The sequence below is a fragment of the Heterocephalus glaber genome, unplaced genomic scaffold, assembly GCF_053883595.1.
Source record: "Heterocephalus glaber isolate CG9 unplaced genomic scaffold, H.glaber_assembly_v1.0 deba00001594, whole genome shotgun sequence".
In the NCBI taxonomy this organism is placed as follows: domain Eukaryota; kingdom Metazoa; phylum Chordata; class Mammalia; order Rodentia; family Bathyergidae; genus Heterocephalus; species Heterocephalus glaber.
This window is the reverse complement of record NW_028258369.1, coordinates 11,038,697-11,066,048: the sequence shown is the minus strand read 5'-3', so window position 1 is coordinate 11,066,048 and position 27,352 is coordinate 11,038,697. Positions and strand designations below refer to the sequence as shown.

The 27,352-nt window shown below is 37.5% G+C and overlaps 1 protein-coding gene across 1 annotated transcript in view; it reads right to left on the bottom strand.

The window, feature by feature from the left end:
- The window catches only part of Map3k15 (mitogen-activated protein kinase kinase kinase 15), a 144,489-nt gene that overhangs the window by 35,823 nt on the left and 81,314 nt on the right, over nt 1-27,352 (bottom strand). Inside the window, exons 7-11 of the mRNA XM_087193665.1 lie at nt 10,451-10,621; nt 7,899-8,011; nt 7,526-7,685; nt 3,743-3,893; nt 720-827 (exon numbers count right to left, since the gene is read on the bottom strand). Coding sequence (XP_087049791.1) covers nt 720-827; nt 3,743-3,893; nt 7,526-7,685; nt 7,899-8,011; nt 10,451-10,621 — 703 coding nt within the window. The remainder of the gene's footprint in view (nt 1-719; nt 828-3,742; nt 3,894-7,525; nt 7,686-7,898; nt 8,012-10,450; nt 10,622-27,352) is intronic.

Below are 27,352 nucleotides of genomic sequence, written 5' to 3'. Positions count from 1 at the left end.
GAATGAAAACTGGCCTATCACTGGCAAGAGTAAAAAGTGGGGACCTAAATAGGCATCAGTAAGAAAGAGGTAAAATAAAGTAGGTTCGTCTAGACCAGGAAATACATCATATGATATGGAAACACAGGAACTATGATATTTAAGAAATCAAGTGGCTCGGTGTGTAGTATATGGAAAACTGTCCATGATGTACGGATGAATTAAAAACAATAAATTGCAAAACAATAAATATATGCTGCATGGTCACACTATAATATAAAATGCCTCCATGTGTGCACAAAATGTATAGACACATATACATTATACACATATAAGTGCTTTTAGAGAAAGGATACAGGGATATCCACCAAATCACTGGGGATGAGGATGGAGACAAGGTTTGAAAAATATTGAGGTAACTTCTCTGTGTATCCTTTATTTAGTTCCTTATTGTTTAACTTAAAAATAAACCAAATTCTGTATTTTTAATATTTATACTTATTGTATATAAACACACCCACATAAGCCCCCCAGTATATATATATACACATACATAAAAATGGAAAAATCTCTTTCCTTTTTTCATCTGTGAGCATACCTTCTCATACAGTCCCATAATTTGGAAATTAAGCATAGGTGCCTATTTATTCTCATACTATCACGTAGTCTTTCCTACTGGAAAATCAAATATTTGATTAAATACAGAAGAAAAAGAGCTATTTATGATTTTTTTTCCTTACCATTTCTGAGGGCGAAACATGCCATAAAAACACTGTTCTCTCCTCAGCTTCACTGCTGATAGACACATAAGCAGGCTGGTAGATTTTGGTTGGCTCTATCACCAGAACCTAAAATAAGGACAGATTCTTGTAACACATAGGAATCTAAAATGAGTGATCCTGCCCAGTGAGAAAGTGGGACGATTTATACTCAACCAATACTGATGGAAGACCACTATGTCAAGCATGACTCCAGTAGCTGTGGGTACAGCAAGACACAAAAGGCCCCGCCTGGGGCAGGGCTGCGCTCCAATGGGCCAGATGGAGCAGCAAACTGATAGGGCTATACAATCTAATGTCACGTAGTGCTCTGAAGAGAATAACAGAGAAGACAGGCAGGTGTGTGCGCATGCGTGTGTGTGTGTGTGTGTGTGTGTGTGTGTGTGTGTGTTTCTTCAGACAAGGTGGCCAAGAAAGGCCTGCCTGAATTGGTGACAGGAAAAGAGGGAAGTTACCATTTTTGAGAGAACAAGGAATTAGACTGGATGGTCAGCAGGTACCAAGTCTGTAGAATTGAAGGGAGATGAAAAGTGAGTGCCATTTCCATTTGCAAGGTCTTATTTGGTTACAAGAGAAAGGGGAGAGGAGGAGAAGGAAGGAGAGAGAAAAGATGGCAGGTAGAGAGGTCAGAAGAGAGAGGGAGAGAAGAAATAAATCACCAAAACAAAGCAACATGTTTAAGATTGCTAAACCTGAATATAGCTTACACAAGTATCTGTATTGTTACTGGTCTGTTCTTTTCAAGTTTGAAATATTTCATAATTAAAAGAAGATTTTAAACACAGGAACAAAAACTATCATTATCTTTTCCAACACCTCCATCTTTTATTAAATGTTTAATGAGCCTAGATAGAATATAAAAGGGACAGAAAGAAGCTGATATTGTCGCTTGTAGCTTGGTGTTTTCTGCCTTCTGTCCACCATGAACTGTTCTCCTCTGCGATGGCTCTCTGCCAAGCCACTCTGCCTTGGAGCCAGCTGATTATGGACTGAAACCTCTACAAACTGTGAGCTAACACAGTTTCCTCCCTTAACTTTGGCCGTCAGGTATTTTGTCTCAGCAATGAGAAAAAAGTAACTAAGACACCAGCTATTCCTTAGAGGACTAATATCTATAATAAAGAACTCAAAATACTACAACCATCTAAAATCAAAAGACCTAATAATAATGGGCAAGGGAAATGAATAAACACTTCAGAAAAAGTACAAATGGCCAATAAATACATGAAAAAATATTCAACATCTCTGGCCATTAGAGAAATACAAATTAAAACAACACTAAGGTTTCATCTTATACCAGAAAGAATGCCAATCATCAAGAAATCAAATAATGACAAATGCTGACATTTGCAGCCATGCTGCAGTGAAAAAAAAATCCTCCTACATTGTTGGTAGAAATGTAAACTATTACAACCATTACAGAAGTTAGCACAGAGATTTCTCAAAGAACTAAAAATAGAATTCCATTTGACCCAGCTATTCTCTTTCTAGGTAGGTCTCCAAAAGAGCTATAGACATCATACTACAGTGATATATATGCATACCAATGTTTATAGCAGCATAATTTGTAATAGCTAAATCCCGGAAGCAGCCTATATATCCATAATCAGAAAAATGGATAAAGAAAATGTGGTATCTATACATAATGGAAAATTACACTCAGCTATAAAAGATAAATTCAAGACATTGTAGGAAAATGGATACACCTGGAAAATATAATGTTAAGTGAAATAAATCAGTTATGTAACCTTAACTACTATATGGTTTCTCTCATTTGAGTAATCTGAAGTACAAATAAAGAACAAAATAAAAGGAAACGGGGAGATGGATTGTTGCAAATGGGAAGGTGTCGACAAGACCAAGGGTGAGGGAAGGGAGGGAGGGAAAAGGAATGTAAAAAGATTTAAGATGTGTCATATACATGTACCAAATATGCACAATGAATGTAAACATTACATGTCCTAAACATAAACTAAAAATAGTAGTAATAAAATGGGGAAAGAGAATCTAGAGATGGAGGCAAGGAGGTGGTGATGAAAGGGAATAATCAAGATATGTACATGTACCTACTTCCTGAGACGAATGTAAACTTCATGTACTGCAAAAATGTACTAATAAAATAAAAAAAATTTAATTATAATTTTATCTCTTTCAGAGTATTCAATCATTAGATAACACAAAGCCTACTTTCTTTTGTCTATCTTAAACTAATTAGGGGCTGGGGATTTATTGTAGTGGTAAGGTGCTTGCCTAGTGTGAGACCTAACTAACTCCATTTTAAAATTTGACTCCATCTTGGAATAAGATAGTAGAGTGGCCTTGACATAAATTCCACTTCACTGAAGTCAACTATTCCCCTAGTCTCCTTTGTGCCCATAAAATAATGATAAAATGTCCTTGCTGTGGGACAACAGATAAAAAAAGGACACAGCTCCTAACTCAATCCTCTGTCTGCCCAAAAAACAGATGCTCCCGGGCCCATTATCTATAGAACACTCTGTCAATGTGCTGATTGTTCCTTTTTCCCATAAACTCTACATGTAGCCACCCCTCAACCCCCCCCCAATGTACACCTCCTGCTTGCTAAATATCAACCAATTATGTAACTGCTAAATGGAAAATCCCCAAACCTTGCTGTAGCCACAATAAAAACCCTGCTGATTTGAAATTCAGGGCTCTCAATCCTGATCCACTGTGTCGGTGACGGTGACGGTTGAGTGCCCCTGCTTGAGCTTGAATAAACGACCCTCGTGTGTTTGCATTGGAATCAGCTCCTTGGTGGTCTTTGGGGACTTCGCGATCTGGGCACAACATTAGCACACATAGGCCCTGGTTTTCATTCCCAGAATCAAAGGAAGGAAGGAAGGAAGGGAGGGAGGGAGGGAGGGAGGCAAGGGAGGAGAAATGAAAAAAGAGAGCAAGAAAGAAGAAAAGAAAAGGAAGGAAGGAGAGAGAGACAGAGAGAGAGATTTAGCACATCTTACTGGAAATCTGAGTCCATCAGTAACTTCAGTTGTTGCTTCAAAAATTATATCTAACCAGAAGTTAAATTGTTCTTGCCTGGATGAATACTCAATATCAAGTTTCTTAAAGCACAGAATTAACAACAAGTTTTGAACTAATGATCGCAGGTACCTGGGAAAAAGTCATGAAAATTTATGAATTAGATTCCTAAAGAAACTCAATTCTATTCCCTTTAAAAGAAGCTTCCCTGAAACTTCATACAGTATAATTAAATTCATATTATGCCATGAGCACTTCAAAAACAATCATTGGAAGCCACATAACTAATTAAAGGAAACCTAAACAGTAGGCAAAATAAAGCAGTTCAACAAAATCATAACATGGCTTTTGACCCGACATTGGTCAATAGCATCAATTTTAGTACATAGTATCCAAAATGTAGTGACTAGAAAACGTGATAACTGCCTTTAATAACAAAAGCAAGTAGCTCTTCAGTCAAAGCAATTACCCAATTTCAACCCAATGTCTCTTATTTATTTATTTATTTATTTATTTATTTATTTATTTATTTATGGTACCGGGGAGCAAACTCAGGACATTGCACGTGCCAGGTAGGCATGGTGGCACTGAGCTAAATCCCTAGCCCCCCACTGTCTTTATTGAGGTAATTTTAGATTCATATGAAGTTCCAAGAAATTATACACAGAACATTTATACCCCTTGACCCAGTTTCCCCTAATGGCAGCATCTTGCAAATCTACAGTACAGTATCACAAGCAGGGTGTTGCCACTGATATAGTCAAGGTGGAGACCACTTCCATCATGCTGCCTTTCTATAGTCAAGCCTATTTCCTTCCCATCCCCATCCTCATCTTCATCCCTGGCAATCACTAATCTTCAACTCACTGTTTTCATTTATTTTTAAATAGAATCTGACCAGGTAAATTTGTAATGTTAAGGAGTCTTGACTCTGCCCACACCTTTGTTGCCCACAGGCAAATTAAACATTTTGAAATATAGTTGCCAGGCAGTGGCGGTCACATCCTCTCTGGTACTAAATGGGGATGGTTCAACTGAAAACATCTTATTATTTTGCTCACTAAACATAAAGTCTGGAGCTCTCCTGGGGAGGCAGACCAGACTCCAACTGACTTGTCTGGGTACTCATCAGGCCTCAGCTACCCAACTACACATTCCAGAGAAAGGTCAGGTCTTTGCCTGGATACCTAGACATTTCCTACAGACCCTTGGAATATTCTTTCTGCTAAGTGTGTGTGTTTACCTGTGGTCTTGAGCCATGTCAGATAGTTTATACTAATAATATGGTTAATGGTGGGGGGTCTTGGGCCATATGCTGTATCACTTGGACCTCCTGAGAAGCTGGAGACTGAGAGGTATTAAGATCAGCCACACGAACACTCCATGCCTATGTGATTCACCTCCAATAAAAACCCTGGACATCAAGGCTCAGTGGGTTTTTCTGACTGGCAATCTCTCTTGTATGTTGTCACGTATCATTGCTAGGAAAATTAAGCACTGCCCATATCATACCACAGGGAAAGGACAACTGGAAGCTTGCACATGGTCTCCTCTGGACTCTGCCCCATGTGCCTTTTGCCTTAGCTAATTTAACCTTTCATTATAATAAAGCATAGCTATGAGTATAACAGTGTTTCTGAATTCTATAGGTCTTTCTAGTAATGAACCTCAGGGTGGTCTTGGGGACCTCTGAATCAATAAGTAACAACACTGTAAGTCAGCCCAGTTGCAGATATAAAGAGAATACATCCAAACGCTGGCGTCTTCTAACCTAGAATCAGCAATATCTGGCGTAGATGTAGGACTACACCTTAATATTAGGATGCTGCACACAGCAGCTATTCTAGGAAGGCTGGAGGCCATCCTCACTCTGTAGAGCTCAGCCTCAGAGAAATCTCAAGAGGCTAATATGGTTTCTGAGCCAAATTTAAGATCTTTTGGATTGGGAAGAAATGGAATCAAACTAGATATAACTGAAGAGATTTCTACCTCTGGGAATTGAACTGGATAACTGAACTGGGAAATAAGATGTGGCAAATGATTATGGACTATTAAAAGTAAATTTTAAAAAATTACTCAAGTATGTGGTTTTAGTCTAGTAGGGGTCCCTATGTACTAGCCCCCCTGTGCTGCAGCACAGGCCCTATTAAAATAAAGACTCTTGGGGCTGGGGATTTAGCTCAGTGGTTCCACCGCCTGCCTTGCAAGTGCAAGGACCCAAGTTCAATCGCCGGTACCAAAAAAAAAAAAATCAACCAAAAAATATAGACTCTCTACTTTGGTGTTCCTGTAAACCTGCCTATAATTTATTTCTTGAGTAGTGTGGGCTCCAAAAGTCCTATAAATCTACTACAATTTTTACCCTGGGTAGTGTGGACAGGGCGAATAAACAGAGCTGTTAACACCAAAGAGAAAAAAAAATTATTCAAGTATGGGGTGAGTATCCCTAATCTGAGGAAAACTGAAATATTCCAAAATCCAATACTTTATGAGCATCATGTTGGCACTCAAAACTTTTGAGTTTTGAAGCATTTCAGATTTGAGTTAGTGATGTTCAACTGGTAAGGTCTATGAGAATATTCCAAAATAATAAATAAACAAACCCCACATCTGAAACACTTCTGGTCCTGAACATTTTAGATAAGAACACACTCAACTTGTCACCCATAAGCATTCTAGAAAAATTAGAAAACTGAGATAAGCAATAAAACAGGTTAGAAAATTCTTATAAGGCTATTTCTCTGAGATAACCAGGCAATATTTTGGAGAAAACCCCTCATTTATACTTTAATCACTGTGTAAATATCTACTGATCATACATTATGAGACTGTAGCCACCAATAAGATAACCACAATTCTAATAAAGGAGCTTTATGTCTATGGGGAAGTCAGACTGACTACTTCTCCCAGATCTTTCCCCGTGAGTCACATATCAAACACACACACACACACACACACACACACACACACACACATATATATATATATATATAACTTAAACAAGATCATGTAGAAAAATAGTTCTCCAAGTGTGGCTCCCCAGACCTAGCATCAGCATCTTGCCATTTGTAAATGCAAATTCTCAGGCTCTACCTTAGACCTACTAAACTAGAAAACCTGAGGGTGGGCCCATTAATTTGTATTTTAATCAGCACAGGTGATTTTGATGCATTATAAAGATCGAGAGCCACTAATAAGGAAAAATGTACTCTGAAACTGGCTTTTATTCTACAATAAACCATGAGCACACTTCCATGTCTTTAAGTATTCTTGCCTACACACTTAAATGGCTGCATAATGGCCTGACTTCAGGCTGTTGCTGTGTTGTCATTTTATTGACTACACTCTATTATTAGTCTTTTAGTTCCAGTATTCGTTATGAACATCATTTTCTTGGTGTGCTTTTTAAGCTTTATTATATGCTTTCTCACAAATGAGTAATACATACTAGTACCAAAGAATATTTTGCTCTTGAGGACCTAGACAACCTGAAGAAGTTAATAGGATTGAGAGTCTAATCTTAGGGACAGTGTGTAAGGGCTTGTTCTGTGTGTTCATATGTGTGTCTCTCTCTCCCTTTACATAAATGCGGTGAGCTCTCAGAGGTGTAATGTCTGCTGTAACTGCTTTAATGAAGAAGTCAGAAGAAGAAACACAGCAGCTGTTATTCTTTTGTGCATTTCTACCTTTTCTCCTTAAGGGAGACATTTCAGAGCAAGATCAGATATTGAGATGGGTGATGACAAGGTACAGGTAAGACTTACCAGACTGGAGGCTTCAGTCTGAACAACCTCTCTGCTGCCTGGACAGCCTTCTCGACATTGTTGGCCAGCACGGTGATGGTGAAAAAGTAACCCACATCCCAGTAATTGTTCATTTTCTCCAAGCTCCCTTTTCTTCCCAACAAATCGTTCAGCTGGATACCTTTAGAATTTGAATTTTAGAGATGTCATGAAAACTCCTTCTAGTTCCTTATCATAGTAAGCAACCAGGAATTTTATTTTGGTTGCTGTTTTAGGTGTGCTGTCAGAAAATAACTGTTGTTTTTGAAATATAATACTAATTATTTGGACACAATTTTTAATGCTAAACTTGTGTAATGAAAGCATCAATATCTGCAATAATAAACAGCTTTACCTATTTTTCTTAGTTCCGTGGAAGTTTCAAAGTGTTGTCCAGCAACTATCAGCAAAATTGAAAGGTTGATTCCTGAATAAAGAGATGGCTGGAGTTCAAATCCTTTGCGATACCTGTTAATTATAGAATCAAATTCTTATTATATAATATTATTATGTTAGAACAAAAATGTATAGATAATGGTAAAGGTAAAAACTACCTTCTCATAAAAATATTAGTTTCCTTCCTCACCTGATGAACAGCTACATGAAGCTCTCAAATAACTTTATAAAAAATATAACAACACAGTAACTTACACTAGGAAGTTTTACATTTTTTCTTCCCAAGGCTTATATTTTTATAATAAAAAACAGTGCTCACATAAATATGGAAACTGTATTACAGTGTCCAAAGAAATTTAAAATTTATTATAATCCTAGCTCCAAAAGATGACCACAATTTGATCTCCAGATTTCATTTTTCAAGTTAAATTCCACTCATACATTATTTTTGTTACACAGAAATAGCATAAATCATAGGTTATTTCTCTGTATTTGTTTGTTTATATCACAATGCGGAATCATTTTTTCATGTATGAAGCCATAATATCAGAATCTGAGTCCCAAAGAGCTATGACAGCAATGACATAAATGGAGGGAAGGGGGCAGGGATCTACCATATAAGGAACAAGATACAAAACTGGGAATATAATTTGTATGTGAAAAGGTTAACAGTTCCACTCTCTTTTCTACACATAAAGTTTCTCTTTCATAAACAAGTTATGATACTGTGATCAGAAAAAATGATTCAATCAAAGAAATGATAACACAAAAATGTCTTTAAGTGACACAGTTAATACCAAGGACTTGCAAACCCAAAATTATTTATCATTCATGTGATAAGAGAATTCAACAATAAAATATTAATACTTGGAGGGAAGTTATTTTTTAAGTCTGTTAAAATATGGTTTTATGAATTTTGGAGCACAAGTTCCCTCAGACAGACCACAAGACACCAAGAAAGTTCTTCTTACCCATCACCAAAGTTCCAATTCCAATCTTTTTTCCTTCTGTATGTTTTGGGAATGTAAAATTTCATATCCTATTGGATTTGATTCTTTAAAAAATTTTTGCTTACAATGAAAAGTTACAGGGCAGAGATGATTGGAACTCCAGTCAGAATCGCAGTCCCAGATTTGCCACTAACCATCCCTGTGACTTTAGACCAGTCACTCACCTCAATGGGCCACATGTTCTATATTCATACTTGAGGGTCTGGGTTAAATGATCCCCAAGTCTCATCCAGAGCAAATGTTCTCTGATCTGAGGCTACCTTTCTGAGAATGCTGCCTACCATGTAAGAAAGGTGATCTACCAGGCTTAGAACCACATGGTAGAGAATGAAGGCATAGCACTAACAGTCAACACAAGCTATAAAATGGGTATAGGGCCATCTTAGATCTTCTAGTCCTGCCTGACCCTATAGCTGACTAATTTCAGGTGGGAACCTGGGTGAAGCCAGCAGTGGAACTGCCTAGATAATCCACAGAATCACTGCTATTGTTTGAAGCCATTAACTTTTTTTTTCTTGGTACCGGGATCGAACTCAGGACCTTGCACTTGAGAGGCAGGCACAGTGCCACTGAGCTCAATCCCGGGCCCTGATGCCATTAACTTTTGAGGTTGTTATGCTTCAAGGCAGAGCTGAGACACCTCTTAAAATACATTCTTTGTATAACATTGAGAATAGTCTTGTTAAAATGCATGTCAGACCTTGTAACTCCTCTGCTCAGAATCCTCCAATGATGTGCCTTCCTAGTCAAAGTAAAGAAATCTTCCTTCCCTATCATTTTATGCTTCTCTCTTTTGCTTACCCCTCATCATCCTGGAGCATGCCAGGCATGCTTTCTTCTCAAAGTATTTGCCCTTGCCGATCTCTCCACCTGGAACACTTTCTCCATGTTTGTCTGTGAAGCCCACTCCCTCACCATCATATTTTTATCTGCCTTAACCAACCACCCTATTTAACACTCAGACCACCCTCGAAGCCCTCTTTTTTCCTCTCCCTGCTTAACTTTTACTCATAGCCCTCCCTTACCATCAGCTGAAATCCTACAATTTTACTTTGTTGGTCTGACTTTCCTCTCCAACAATGCAATGCTCCTGAGGGCAATAATTCACATCTGTAATGCCCACATTCCCATCTAGAAAAGTTTCTGGTATAAAGTAAGTCCTCAATAAACATTTGTCGAGTGAATGAATAAATGAACAGCTTATTCAGAAAACAATTCCCTGATGGAATAAACAAAGTTCTAGAAGGGGTAAGTAAAAAGGAGCATGTTAAACCTTCTCCTGCCTCATAAAAGAGTGAACTTATGAGATGAATGTGACTAGCAGAAAACCCTTGTTCTCATAGTTTTCACTTAGAAGAGGAATCTGGAAATTCCTGGGCCACATTAACTGCAAATGTTTTTCACTGCCAGCAGACAGGCACACACACATGTCCATAGGGAAGGACCCTGGATGTTCAGCCTATTCAGTTCTGTTCTTTGCAAAGACATATGTGCTATTTACCATGTAATGGCCTTGTCTCGGCAGATATCATCTTCATACTCTGAATCCAAAAACATATCTTTGTAGATCCTCCCACAGAGGCAGAACATGTCAGGGGCTGGGTGGTCACAGCTCTGCAAAACCTGGAGCATGACCTGAAGAGCCTTCTCACGGTCACCTGTGCCGTTTCTCCTGAAAGATACATGATTTGAGATCATATCTGGATCACAATTGAGGAGTATATATGCATTTGTTCTTCCAGAACACTGGGAAAGGGTGCTGTGCTTTAAAGGAAAAATATTCTAAGCAATATTTTAATTTTTCTTTCACATATAGCAATTGCTTAAGGTCGATTTCAGTAAGTCTCATACAAGTACACTCAGGCCTTACTTGATCCTATCTCTAACAAATAAATCATGTGAAAAGAAAAAATAAGGGGAAAGCAATATAATGAAAAAGAATTAAATTCATATCAGCCACATTCAATGTATAGACTTTGTCTGGATCATGACTCAGACAAACCCACTATAAAAAAAAAACAATTGGGAAAATATGAACATTGACATTGAGGAATTATTGTTAAATTTTAGATATATCATAATCAAGATTTTTTATAAACTGTCCTTAACTTTTATTGATATAAAATGGGTAAAATGTTAGGTCTGATTCATAATAAAGCCAGTGTTAGAGTATGAAGGAGTAGGAATAAATGGGAAATAAAACTGACCATATAATGATAATTATCCACATGAATAAGGGGTACATGGGGGTTCATTATGGTGACGGTTAATTGTCTGTGTCAATTTGACTTGGCTAAAGCCCAGATAGCTGATAAAATATTATATGTGAGTGAATATGCAAGTGTGCTTAAGAAAATTAGCATTTGAATCAGTAGACTAAGAAGACCTGCCTTTACTAATGTGGGCAGGGCATCATCAGACCCTGTTGAAAGGCCCAAATAGAACAAAAAGGTTGAGGAAGTATGACTCACTCTCCCTTTTTCCCTCCCTCTCCCTCTCCTCTCTCTTCCTCATCATCATTCTCATTTTTATTCCCATTCATTCATCCTCCCATCCATCCTCCCTCCTTCCCTCCCTCCCTCCCATCTTCTACCCTCAAACATTGAGGTTCCTAGCTCTCAGGCTTTCAGACTCTGAGACATATGCCAGTGGCACCCCCTGTTCTTAAGTCTTTGGACTCAGACTGAATTATACTACTGGCTCCTCTGGGTCTCCAGCTCCTCATAGACAGCATAGGATGGGACTTTGAGGCTTCCATACTCACATGACCAATGTCCATAATAAGTCTTCTATATCTATATACCCTATTGATCTGTGTCTATTGAGAACCCTACCTAACACAATTATACTATTCCTTACTTTGGAATATATTTGAAATTTTACATAATAAAAACCAAAAATGTAAAAGGCACCCATCCTGACTCAATAGTTTCGCTTATAGAATCTGTAATATAGAAATATTTAGAATTTTTTGAACAAAGATATGTTATGCTTGTAATACCGAGGAAATGGAGATGATACAAATGTCCATCAGCAAAAGAAATGGCCATATATATCTTGTAGCAACCAAACTATGGAATACCGTGCAACTCTAATAAAGGAGCAGATCCACATGCAATTATATAGAAAAACTTCTTTGCATTACATGGGAAAAACTGCTGAACTAAATGAAAAGCACGATGCCACTCTTTGAAATAAACACTATTTACATGCATGTTTATATACATGAACAAAAGCCTGAAAGGATACACATTAAGCTGTTCACATTCATTAAACTGGTGGGATTTCTAAAAGGTGGTCCTGTGTATATTTTGTTAATAATTATTCTAACAAAGAAATTATCCTTTTAAATTTCTTGGTAATTTTACAACAGGCTCTTTTATGCTTTCTTTCCTAAGTACATGTATGTCATCACAAAAAGCTACTGTATTATCCAAGAAGCCTGATTAAGACATAAAACAGCCTTTCTCCACTGGGCTTCCATAATAGAATTAAACCCTAAGGCAAATTATTTGATTATTTGACTACTTTTTCAGTTCTCTCAAGGACAGTACATGGTTAGCTCCATTCAAGACACATGAGAGAATTTCATTAATTTCATACAATGGATGCTGTAGGGCATTAGGGCTTAATTCTCTTGTTGGAACCCAACCTGAGCTGAGAAGGACTAATCTAGACATTTGGCAGCCTTCTGGAAACCTGCAGTAATTAAGTCTTTATTTTGACTGACTTTTTCCATTTTCTACCTTAGTCTTATTTAATGTATTTGATTGCTTGTCTCTTTGTCATATAGAATCTAATTTAACTAGCCTGCAAACCAGATCTCTTTTTTGCACAAAGCACCCATGATATTCTTTAATTTTTAAAATAGCCAACAGATACCAACCCAACTCAAATTTAAAAAGCATTTAAATAACTTCTAATGTCTCTGGTGAGAATATGAAAAAGATTAAAACTAATAAAGTACAAATTTCCTACACCTGTTATTAGCCTACTTTTGAGGTGTGACATATTCAGGATTTTGCAAAGAATGTACTTAACTTGCTTAAATGCTTAATTATTGATGTGAGTTTAGGTTAGGTTTCTTTTTCTTTTCTTTTTGTGAATCAGTTACATCAAGATTTCTCTTAAAGTTTTTCATTAACTTGAAACTTACCCTTATTACTCAAAAATAAAGGTCTTTTGAGTATAAAGAAAAAACAAAAATCAAGCACCTGAAAAAAGAATGGAAAGCAAAGAGATTTTCAGCTTAAAAGCTACTTTAAGGCAGGTGCTAAATAGCTAATCCCTTTAGTGGTTAATAATCAGCTTTCAGATCTGCTTATCATTTTCAGATCCCAAGGTATCGAAGAACAAACCTGTAGATAAAAACTCCTATTTGTAACTAGTCAGCAACATCTGTTTCTGGCAGTAAGGTCATTTCACAATGAAGAGAAGAAAATGACAACAGTGAGTTGGCTACACATTAGAATCACCTAGGGAGATTTAAAAGCCCTGGGATCCAGGATGCATCCTAGACCAATTAATTCTAAATCTTTGGAGATGAGACCCACACATCTGTATTTGTTACCCTGCACATTCTGATTCAGCAGGTCTGCATCATTGCCAAATCTACCAAGAAAATTCTTACTTCTTGTCCTATTAGACCTCTATATGCATTTGACTCACATGTGTATTTTATAACTGTGCACTCCTTTCTCCTTGGCCTGTTTTCCTCATTTGATTTGTAGGATACCACACTTGTCTGATTTTCCTCCTCATACAACTCTATTTTCTGGTTCCTATTCATCTCTCTGGTCTTTTGACATTAGAGTGTCCCCAAGCACAACCCTTGGACCTTTCCTCTTTTTTGGTAACTACACTAGTTTCCCGGGTGATATCATCCAGTGTCATGATTTCTTAATCTATATACTTGTGACTCCAAAATTTCTATCTCCAGCCCAGATACCTCCCCTAAACACCGGACTTATATATCTGCCTTCTTAGCCTCTCCCCTGCATGTTTAATACCTCAAACTTAACACATTAAAATAAAACACCTGTTCACTTTATCAAACCTGTTCTTCCCATAGCCTTCCCTGTGTATTCTTCCTGTTATTCAGGCCAAAAACTTCCAAGTCATGCTTGATTCTCCTGGTGCCCTTTATTCAATCAGTAAATGCTACTGGATTTTATTTCAAACCATCTTCTAAATGAGTCCACTCCTCCACAATAGCCACCTTCATCCAAACTGCCATAATTTTCTGCTTCTATCCTTCTCTCTTTATAATCAACACAGAAGTCAGAATAATTTAGCTACACTGTAACTCAGGTCATGTCACTCTACTCAAAACTCTCCAGTGGCTCCCAACTTGGAATACCCACCAATTTTTTTCAATGACCTACAAGGCTTTACAAGAACTGGCCCCCCGCCCAGTTATTTTTCCAATCTTATCTCTTGCCATTTACCTTCCCATCACTTACTATGCCCCAGCTCTTTATCCCTCTACTTGGAATACTCTTTCCCAATATATTTACATGGCATGTTCCCTCACCACCTATCTTTTCTTCATGTCACTTTCCAGAAAGTGAGGTCTTCTCTGAACATCCAACTTAAAATTGCAGCCTTTCCATCCCACTAGCTTGAATTATTTTATTAATAACTTTAATTATTTTTAATTTTAATTACCTCCTCTCATTTTAGAATGTAAGCTCCAAGAAAGTGAGTTTTTAGAGGGTCTCTCTGGTCGATTTACTGCTGTACCCAAGTGCACAGAAACAGAACTGGATGTGGCATATAGTAGGGGGTCAATAAATATTTGTTCAATGAATGCCAAACTGAACAAAACTATATGTACTGACATAGATCTCCAAGGATTGATAGCTAAGTGAAAAAATTTAACAACAGAATACCTTCTGTATGGTCCTATATGTTAAAAACCCTGCAGTATGACATATTTCAGTGCATAGAAAAAAATTGCCTGGAATGATATACACCAACCTGACAAAAGAGGTTACTTCTGGAGTATGAGTGGGATCACAGATTAGAGTTAAGAGGAATAACTGCTTTAAATTTTTTTCAGTTTTTCATAAGAATATATAAACATATTCACCTATTTATGCAATGAAATACATAATAAAAACAGAACACTAGACTGGAATCAAGGGCTAGATTATGGTTATTGTCACATCATTGACTACCCATATGAACTTTGTGCGAGTCTCTTATCCCTCCTGTGCCTCAGTTCTCCATCTGAAAAGTAGGTTTGACTTTGCTCTTTTCACAATGTTATGGTCAGCTACAAGTCTACTAGAGCATTAACTTGCCATTAACCATCCTATCTGCCTATCCATGTTTTCTACACTGTGTGTCTATCAGAGGAAGTTCACAGGGTGAGAGAGAGAGTTTCAAGCCTTTCTTCTAAGCCAGCCCTGAGTAAACAAGCAAAATGTCTCATCAGACCAGTATCCTTTCTAGAACAAACCTTGGCTTGGGTCATCTACCAAAAACCTTGTAAGAGACTTCTACTTCCAATTAGGATGTAGAAGAATGTGAAAGGCTTACCCTTCTGTGATAACAATAAAAATTCAGACAATATAAAAATCATACTGAGCAGAAGGAAGAAAGCCTTGATGAACTGAATTCTAAAGCCACAACATCTTCCATACTTGCTTGCATCAGTACACTGATGACTGGAGGAAAGAAACTTTCATAGAAAGAGAAACTATGCAAGGACAAGAAGAAAATCAGCCAATCTTCAGATAATAGGATGGGCTGACAGGAAATAATGCAACCTGGAAATATCCCTAAGCAATATGAAATCACTTGGCCTAATAATTCTCTTGTCCCACACTCACTCACTCACTCACTCACTGAATTTGGCCAAAAAATCCACACTGAAGGAGAAGTTCAGAAACAGAAAGCTCTCACACGCTTATCACAGCACTTGGATTCCAGGCCCTACAAGAGCTAAATGCAAAGCTATCAGAAATAGCAGTTTCCACCCCTGCCTGCTCAAATATTGACAATACCAAAAAGGCATCAGACAGGAAGTTGGCAATTGGGCTAATAAGAGATGAACTAAATCTAATTAAAAGTATAGTCCAGTCTCAACTCAGCTCTTTTGTTCAGAAGAACTATTTTAAAAAGCCATACATACTAACCAGGCCTGGGAAGGAGTTCTAATATTCATAATAACAAAGCAAAATAAAATCATACTTCAGACTCTAGTTCTTTTAGATAAAATGTCTAGTGTACCATAAAATCATGAGATGTGCAGAAAAGCAGGAAAATATGATCCCAATAATCAAGGTAAAATCCAACCAGCAGAACAGATTCAAAATGATCTGATTGAAATTAGCAGACAAGAACTTGAAAGCAACTATTATAAACATATTCTAAGACAGAGAGAGAGAAAGAGAGAGAGGGAATACACACGTATTTCATGAAAGAAATGAAAACTCCAAAACACAAATGCAAGACCTAGAATGAAAACACATATATACAAACAAAAGCCATTAAATGGGCATAATAACAGTTTGGACATGACAAAAGAAAAGATCAAGGAACTCAAAATTCGGGTCAATTGAAATTATCCAAATTGGGGCTGGATGGCAGGGAAAGTAACTAGGAAGGGACAAAAGGAGAACTTTCTGAGATAAACTATTTCTTGATGGTGGTAGTTTCATGATTATATTTATTTGACCCCACTCATCAAATTGTGTGCTTATAGTTTTACATTTTATTATACGTAGATTGTGCCTTAATAACGTTGACTTAAAAATACATAGAAACCAAGTAGTACTTCTGAAAGTTAATGTCCTGCCGGGCCAGTCAATGGTCTGTTTGCCCTCAGATATAATCCTTATCTTCCCTGCTCTATTTTGTGCAGGGGTGTAGACTTTCCAGGCTGCTGATAACCAGTTGACAGCAGCCAGTGGGAGGCCCTAGTAGATGAATAACTCAAGATGGGAAGGAGGAAAAGTCCAGACTACCTTCTTACTCTTTTTGTGGTTTGAAGCAGGGCCAACAGCAACCACATCTCTTCTGTAGACCCAGCTCCCACCAGGCTGCCTCATGGTGGCTTCTGGTAACATTACATCTTTCTTGGGCCCCTCCAGCCAAGGGGTGGTAGCAGCTTCCCACTGCTGCTAATTTCTGGGCTGCCTCATGGTTTTTGTGTGGCTTCTCAGCTCTTCTATGACCTATGCAACCAATTTCCTATACTCAAATTCCTCTATTTCAAATATGCAGAGTGGTTTATGTTTTCTGACTGGACCCTGACAGATATACACCTGCCACAAGAAAGCAAGTGCCCTCCCCTGGCTAGATGCCTTGTATTTACAGAAGAGAAGGGAATAGTTAAGAGAGGCAGTCTGTAATTTTGTGTGAACATGCCCAGAGCCAAAGAAACACAAACCAGAATGATTATTTTCGCACTCTACAACTAGGTCCTAGTTAAGTCTCAAGGTAGAACCACTATGAAATTATTCCATCCAAGCTCCCATCATCCCAACCTTCCCCAGTTTCCTGGGGTCACAAAGCACTATCTGTGAAGGCTGGCTCTGTGGTGGCTGGCAGGCCCTGAAATGGAACTAGGTATTTTTCAGGCTGACTTTCCCATTCACACAAAGACAGCAAGAAGTGAAGAGTGTTCCTGCATGAATCTTGGTCCTGCTCTGTGACATCCTACCAGGGATCTTCTTCTGTTAAACTCTACTCCTTATCTGAGAGGTCTATCAGGTTCACCAAAACCCATTCCCTTTTTCTCTTGGGCACTAAGCCAGACCACATTTCCCAACTTCCCTTGCCATTAGTTAGGGTCACAAGACTGAATTTAGACAAATGGAATGTGAGAAGAAGTAATGAACATCACTTCCTCACCAGGCTCCTACAAACCTCCTTAGAATGATCAATGGTCAAAAAGTAGAAACAACCCAAATGTTCGCTAACTAGTGAATTGATAAATAAAATGTAGTCTTATCCATACAATGAAATGTTATGCACCAATAAAAAGGAATTAAGTACTGATACATGCTACAACATGGATAAATGTTGAAAACATTATGCTACGTAAAAGAAGCCATACACAAAAGGTCACACATTGTATGATTCCATTTATAAGAAATGCCCAGAATAGGCTAAACCATAGAAATAGAAAACAAACTCATGGTTTCCTAGGGCTAGAGAATGAGGTGGAGGAATGGGAAATAACTAGTAACTAGTTGGCAAAATAGATTAATTGTTGCTTAGGGATGGAGAGAGGGATTGGAGGAAATCAGGAAGGGGGATTACTGGTGGTGAATATGGATTGTTTTAGAAGATGTTGAAAATGTTCTAAAATTGGTTATAGTGATTTTTACACAATTCCGAATATGCTAAAAACTACTTGCTTGGATACTTTAGGTGAACTGTATAGTATGTACACTATTATCTCAATAAAGCTGTTATAAAACATACATAAAAACTCCCTTGCAATTCACTCTGCTCTCCCTTTTCTTTTCATCTGGCTGAAAGAAGATCTGAGAATCTGAGAGCAGAGCAGAGCCTCAGAATGGAAAGAGACTGGGTCATCAAGCAATCATCCGAAGAGGAGACTGCCCAATCCGTATATACACACCCACAGTGTTATGTTGCCTGAATAAAAATAAACATTCATTATGTTAAGCCACTGACATTGAGAGGCTGTTTATTATAGCAGTTACCTTATCCTGAATAAATACACAAATCAACACCACTAAGAAGTAATGAGTTTTCTTTTTTTTTTTTTTTTGGTACTGGGGATCGAACTTGGGTCCTTGCGCTTGCGCAGCAGGCGGTGAAACCACTGAGCTAAATCCCCAGCCCTGCCATGAGTTTTCTTGATCAGGAAGATTTACTCTCCTTTAGACACCTAATGTGACCATTAAACCTGATACGTTAACTTCACTGGATTAAGAAACATCTAGCAGATTAGTATAGCACATGCCTGGGTATGTCTGAGTGGGTTATGGAGGTGTGACCTTGGATACGTTATCTGGTCCCTCACCATTCCTCTCTGGCACTCTTCTCCTGCTCTGCTTCCCAGCTACCATTAACTGAGCAAGCTTTGTTCCACTGCATCTTTCTACCATGATGTTTCTGCCACAGAGCCAGATGACCATAGACTGAAATTTGAGCTAATTTAAACCTTTCCTCCTTTAATTTGTGGCCTCAGGTATTTTGTCCTAGTGACAGAAAAATGACTAATACACCTGGGGTCCCATATTAGAAAGACTTCTATCACTGTTAACTCTGGCCTAGCCTATGCAGACCTCAGCTTTTCCAAAATCTTTCCTCTGGGCCATGTCCTACTTCAGCAATTATCTTTGAACTAACTTTAGATGGTATCACCAGTTATTATGTTTATATTTTTCTGGGTTTTTTCCAGTACTAGGGATTGAATCCAGGGTCTTCACATTGAGCTACACTCCCAGTCCCTTTTTAAAATTGTGAAGCAGGTTCTCACTATATCACCAAGTTCCCAGGTTTGGTCCGAACTTTCAATCCTCCTACCTCGGCCAAGTGCTGGGATTACAGGTGTGTGCCACCATGCCTGGCTGATTCTTTTGTTTTTATGCATAGACTCACGTATAAATAAAGGAAATACAACACATATGCCTTCTACTACCAAACCCTGAAATTAACTTAGACACTTGTTATATGGATCTCTTCCAACTTTATACCACAGTTGGTCATTGAGTCATCCATTCATTTACCCATTCAACATTTACTAAGCACAATGGGTGGAACAGTAGTATGAGGCACTAAGTATACTATGGCCTAATATATACCATGGCCCTCACTCCCCCTCAGATTTACAGTCTAATGGGAGGAATGATAGGTATTAAATAAGTAAACCCTGAAATGTGGGGGATAGGTGAATGAATAACAACAGGAACATCATGTTCAGATTTTGTACTCTTTGTAACCTCTCTCAGAAAGGGACACTCAAACCAGTTGTGGCAAACCTATGGCACATGTGCCATAGAAAGCTCTAAAAGATTCTCCATTACTGAACTAGACTTTGAAGGATTACTCCAGTCAGGTAAAAAATGAGGGAAAGCACATTCTCAGCAGAGCAAACAACACATACAAACATCCACAGGTGCAAACAGTCTGCTGCTCTTCAGACATATGGCAGATGAGGGCAGCCAGTGAGTGATGAACCAGGGGAGTGGGATCAGAGCAACGCAAAGCCACATGGAGCCATTCCTCTTCTGCAGTTTCTCACACTCTGCCTTAACCAAAAGAAGCCTACCCAGAAGAACTCAGAAACTTTGCAAGTTTCACATTTTACTCCAACTGGCTTTCCAGAACCCAAGACACCTTCCTCCAAGATATCCAAGGAGTAGCTTAGGCGCTCCTCAGACCCCCGAATGCACAAGGAAACCAGCACATAGAAAGCTGCTTTCTTCATGTTTCTTGAGGGCTTCTCTCTGCATTCTTGCTGTCCAATTAATAATCGCCTAAGAGGCTGGCTGCTGGGGTCACAACTTCCTCTCATCTTACTCGCTGGGTGGGCAACTATTCTCACAACTACAAAAAATAGCATTGTTGTAAATATCTGAGATCACTACATGAGACCTACTTTAATGCCTTACCAAAAGAGTAGATAACGGGTAATTTTTAATAGAAATTTTCTCATCTCAGGTCCCCTGATGGTTGTACATGTATTTCCTTTGCATCAATCACAGAGCCAAGATTCTCTATCTGCTCATAATGGAGAGATCATGGGGGGATTTTTCTGTCTATAGTGATTCACCCAAACTGCTCTGATGTTTATGAGCATAATCTAGAGATTTGCCACTAAAAGTTTTCTGGCTACTCATTCATTGGCCACTCAATTTTACACTTAAAGAAATAAAATTTGTTTTGGCAGTACCGAGGATTAAACCCAGGGCCTCGCATATGCTAGACAAATGCTCTTCTTCTGAGCTACATTCCCACATTTAAAAAAATTATTTTTCTGGTACTGAAGATCAAACCCAGGGTTTTCTACCACTGAGCTACATCTCTTAGCCCTTCTTATTTTTTATTTTGAGACAAGAGCTCACTAAACTGACCAGGCAGGATTTGAATTTGTGATCCTCCTGCCTCAGTCTTCTTCAGTGCTGGAATTACAGACATGTGCCAGTGGACCTGTCTTTTTTTTTTTTTAAAGACAAGGTTTTGCTAAGTTGCCCAGGCTAGTTTCAAAGTTGTGATCCTTCTATCTCAGCTTCCTGTGTAGCTGAAATTATAGGTATGTACCACCAAGACTAACTCTATCAATCAATATATATATATTTATATTTATGTATAAATAATATATAATATATATTTAATATGTATAGATATAATATATAATATATACAATATATAATTGTATATAATAATATATATTTATATTTATATACATATATCCCCAGGTTTGTCTCAAATTCTTGTGCTTAAGAGATCCTCCCACCTCAACTTCCTCAATAGCTGGCACCATCATATTTGGTAAAAAAACAATTTTGAATAGAGAAGTATTATATACTAGCAAATAAAAATACAGTAGTCAGACAACCAGGACATCAATACTTCTTGTGACAGAGCTCACAAAAATATAAATTTCAGATTATTTCTGGTGCCTTTTTCAAAACAGAACTACTGTGAGAAATTGAAAGGAGATTCTCCCTATAATTCTGTAAAGAATACAATATAATTCTGTAAAGACTTAGTCTTTCCAAGTCCCCTTATTGAATAGAGCCTCAGTTTCCCATAGAGGCAATCTGTTCCTTAACATATCTTCTATAGTCCCCCTTCCCCTTCTAAAGCTTCAAAGGATCACCTCCCAAATATTCTATTTGCCCCCAAATTCTTATCTCAAGGGCTGATTCAGGAGGAGAACCTAGACTATGACTGTGGAAGTACAGAAAAACTTCTAAAGAAAAATCCATAATAAAAATATCAACCTGAAATTGTTTCTAAACTAATTCCCAAACAATAGCAATAATGCCAAAATTATAACTGTGACTGAGCTAATCTATGTTCTTCTGACAAAACCTTTATTGTTTGAACAAAACATTTTTAACATAATGTTCTAGAACAGTGATGGTGAACCTTATAGAGGTTTCAGTGATAAACAGCTGACTACAACATGCATTCCATAGGTTTGCCACCACTGTTCTAGAAGAAAGCAACTGAAAGCATTGGAGTAGGGTTTATTCTCCCTGGAATTGTGATAGAATTGAGCTTACATCAGGAATAGGACTGGGACTGCTGAAAGGATAAAAGATCCACTAAAAGGAAAGGTCTTAAGAAATTATCTACAGTTAATTAACTAATAAAACACTGCTCCTAGTTACAGACTCACAGAACATCTGAAAAGAGAGCAATATTCAAGATTATCTGACACAAGTCTATGGGGTCCAAAAAAGTTTGGTGACCTGCTTACGGCCAAGTTCATCATGTAGGTAGTGGTAGGATTGGGACTTGGCTTATGTTGGTCCCCTGCTTACACAACCTTTAGCAATTCCCTAGTGCCTACAAAACAAAATCCAAACTCTTAGGTTACCAAGTCCAGGTCCTCAATCACTGAAATTAACCTCCTTTAATCAGCAACCCACTTCTCTATCCTAAATGAATCCTTTAAGCTAAACTGATCATTATAGTTAGAGCCTACTTGTCTTACATCAATCACTGAAATACATGGAATGGTACTAGATGATCTTCCAATCTGGCACCTTGAGTACAACCAAAAAACATACCCTGAACTGGTACTCAACCTACAGCCCACTCTTTTTATTTTTGACCTTTGACACACTACTCCTAATTCCTGGGAAGTAAAACGACTTGTCCACAGATACCCAGGTAAATAGCAGCAAAGCAGGTGTACAATACAGACTATCTAACTCACAGACCAATACATTTCCCACCACACAGATACCTTTCTTTACAAATCCCTCAACACAGGTATAAAAGTATCCTCTCTCTATTGCTTAAATAAGATCTGTGATAACACTGTGATTTACACACACACACACACACACACACACACACACACAGTCAAACACAACTCATAAATTTTAAGCGAAGCTTCCCTAAAACTACCTTACTGAAATATTTCCATCTAAAAATAAAATGTAAATTGCCATCCTTGAATTTAGGAGGTTACATGAGGTTGATCTGGCGGCCCTCATGTCTTTTCCAATATTTGTCCCAGGAAATCTTAAAGGCTGTCTCCCTGTTTCTCCTGATCAATGTCCTTATTTCAAGAGCAACAGTGCCAAAATGATTGCACACTTTAAGGCATAGGAGGCTGAATCTATAGGAAACTCTCAGTAGATGCTTTCTAAATGGAAGTGTGACCTTTTTCATTTGTTTAGAGTCCTCAGGCAGAGGGTGAGAAGTCAGATTTCCTGAGTTTATTGTCTCCTGGACTTAAGGCTTGATTTTTCAGATGGAACATGGCATGTAACAGAGAATGTGCTATTATTTATTCAGAATGCCAGGTAGAGGACTTGGTGGCAACCTATATTGGTCAGGAATTTCCTCAGGAATTGTTAATGGTTAATAGTTGACTCTGTGTGTTAATATATATTACAGATAAATTCCTGGTCTGTAAATGATTATCTAAAGCTAGTAACTACAATACTTTCTATCATAAGCTTTAACACATTAATCAAGTGAGCAACTGGCAAAGCTGCTATCACTGGAATTTTCTGGATGTCCAGTTGCAAAGATGAAAGATAAGTTAAAACAAAGTCTCCTGCATCTGACCTTAATGTTATGGGAGAAAATACCTTAAACCACTAGAGGAAGTATTTTTCAAAAATTAAATGCATGAGAAAACCATATAAACATAAGAAACCATGTTCTTATATCTCATTGGTGGAAAATTTGATGTCAGGTAGGAGGAAGTCTTCTCTTCAAAAGTCCTTTACTAGTTGTATTTAAGTATTATTCGTCCAAGTCTTTCAATGTTGTGTTCTCTTAGGCTGACAGAAAAGTTGGCCACAACACTGTTTTAGGGTCAGACCACATATTTTAATTTTTAGTACACTTCATTAATTCCCATTATCCTTAATTATTTCATAGCAGTCTAGATCATGGTTTTGTAGGATGTAAAAAGCATGGAGGTTTTGAAATATTCCAAATTTAAGTGTTCTCCGGATAACCAATGTTGGTTAAGATCAATGGGCAACTTTTTGGCTAAATTACAAATACTTTTTACTGTCTACTTTAAAAGACCACAATTCCTACAGACTAAGCCACTAAATCACTTCACACTTACTGTGTAGCCTCTGTAGCCTTTTTATGTAACAATGTTATCTTCCAATTTCAATTAAGAAGTTTAAATGGAGGACAAATGGAGGAGGGACTAAACTTTTATGAACTGCTTTCCAGCTGCCAGGAACTGTACAGGCCATTTGGGTATGGTATATCTTATTTAAGTCTTACTCTAGGCATCATCATCCTAGTTTACAAAAGAACAAACTCAGGATTAAGTTGAATTACCTTGTCAACATTACATTGCTAGTAAGCAATTCAGATGTCAGTGTGTGCTCTTTCTATACCCTGTAGCGTTCCTTAAAAGCAGTGTTCTCAACTAGCAATGATTTTGTTCCCTGTGGGACATTTGTCAATATCTAGAAGCATTTTTAATTTTTATATTTGGGAGTGGGATATTATTGGCCTCTAGTGGGTAGAGACAAGGGATGTTGCTAAACATCTTACAATACATAGGATAGTCCCCACTACAGAGAATTATCTACCCCCAAATATCAATAGTACCAAGGCTGAGAAACATGCTATAAAATAATAAACTTTGAATTTACCAAACACAGTATTCTTTTTTCTACAAATATCTACAAACAAACCCTGTTCCACTCAAAATAGTCATTTCAGAAGGCCATTATTCTAACAATGTTCTTGTGTCACCAACATATCTATAAACTTCTCTTTATGAATTTTGTCCAGAGCCAAAGGTATGTTATTGCAAATATCTTCTGTAGTGATACTCTCTATATACTGTAGTTCTGATATTTGGAGATAATCAAAAGTTATTCCTCCAACTTGGTGAAAATACAGGTGATCAAGGTACATAGTAGCAGTAATAACCCTAGCCAAGTACCTGCATCATGCCAGGAGTATTCCAAGTAATACAGGTTAAGCATCCCTAATAAAAAACTTCAAGGGCCAGGGATTTAGCTCAGTGGTTCCAGCGCCTACCTCGCAAGCGCAAGGTCCCGAGTTCGATCCCCAGTACCAAAAACCAAACAAACAAAAAACTTCAAAATTAAAAATTCTCCAAAACCTGAAACTTTTTGAGTATAACAGGGCATTTCAGATTTTAAATTTTGGGACGAAGAGGTACAGTGATAGAGTCTACACAAATATTCCAAACTCTAAAAAAATCTGAAACCTGAAACAGTTCTGGTCCCAAGTATTTTGATAAGGAATACTCAACCCATACTTACTACATGGTAAGTATTATGTATCCTATTTGGTAGATGGGGAAGGTGATGCTTTGGGAGACTGAGTGGCTTGACCATGGTCATTACATTTAAATACTGTATAAGTGCTGGAGTTCAAATCCAAACCCACCTACGAAACCCACTGGAATAATATTAATCTCCTATGTGCCTTGTAAGTTGGCCCTTAAGGCAATTCCAAAGGAAAAAAATTTCTTCTTTCCATAATATTCTGAGACCATATTATTCAGAGTGATGATGGCATTTTCAAAATAAAAGCAAGGTACTGCAGTGCAATCAGTTGGAAGAGAACATGTCTATGTAAGTTCAAAAGTGTGGGCACGAGTATTATATACACGTGTGACTATATTTTTAAAATTATCCATTAACTTCTTCAGTCATCCCTTATGAGCTCTCTCCTTCTTTGTACACATGTGGTTCTTCTGTTACACATAAATAAGTCAGTAAGGAAGGAGGACAAAAAGGAAACTATAGAACGAAGTAGCCAAAAAAGGATGATGTTGTAGGCTCAAAGAAGCCAGTAAGAAGGAATGAAGACAGAAGTGGTAAATATTATTCAAAAAGAAAACATGGATTATTGACAAGTCAGGAGAAGGTAATTCATTTCTCAGAAAAATAATGCAAATAAACGAAAAATAATGCAACTTTTTTTTGTCATAAAATGCATTATGTGGATTATGGCAATGGTTTTAATGCATATGATACCAAAAGCACAAGCAATAAAAGCAAAAGTAGACAAAGGGCACTATAACAATCTTGAAAACTTTTTGCATCAAAGGACACAACCAACAAAGTGAAAGGGCAACCTAGAGAATAGAAGAACATATTTGCAAATCATATAACTGATCAGAAGTTAATATGCAACGTATATAAAGAGCTACTTGATTAAAAATAGGCAAAGAAGGGCTGAGGATGTAGCTCAGTGGCACCGCGGCTGCCGGCAAGCGCAAGGTCCTGAGTTCAATTCCTGGTACCGAAAAAAAAAAGTAGGCAAAGGACTTAAACAGATCTTTTTTTCCAAAGATAATACACAAACAGCCAATAAGCACATGAAAAGATGGTGAACATCATTAATCATCATAGAAATATAAGTTGAAAATACAATGAGATACCATCTCACACCAATTAGGATGCTACTATTTAAAAAAATAAGTTCTGGAAAAGATTGAAGAAATTGTACGTGGCTGTTAGGAATATAAATTGCTCAGGCTATTTCAGAAAACACTATGGAGTTTCCTCAAAGTATTAAAATTAGAACTGCTATATGATCTAGCAGTCCTACTTCTGGGTGTATATGAAAAAGAATAGAAAAATATCTTAAAGAGATAGTTGCACACTCATATTCTCAGAACACTATTCACAATATCCAAGAGATAAAAGCAACCCAAATGTCCATTGATGGACAAACGAATGAACAAAGATGTGGTATTTCTATACAATGGATTAGTATTCAGCCTAGAAAAGGAAGAAAATTTTGATACATACTATACCATGGATGGACTTTGAGGGCATTATACTAAATTAAATAAGACAGACACAAAAGATAAATAATATAGTATTCCATTTATATCAAGTGTCTCAAGTAGTCAAATTCATAGAGATGGAAAATAGAATGATGGTTACCCAGGGGCTTAAAGGAGGGGAAAGTCGAGCATTGTTTAACAAGTAGAGTTTCAGACATGCAAGGTGAAAAAGTTCTAGAAATCTGTTTCACAATAATTTAAATATATTTAATACTATTGAACTGTATGCTTTAAAATGGTTAAGTTGACAGATTTTATGTTTTTACCACAGCAAAAACCAAACCAAAAGTATATCATGAAAGCAGCTTCAATATTCAGCTACCATCTCATACTCTCATCACATATGACAAATCAGAACTTACACAGGGATAGCCCAGCAATTTCAAGTGGAAGTTTTATTTTGATTGTCCCACAGGCACATAA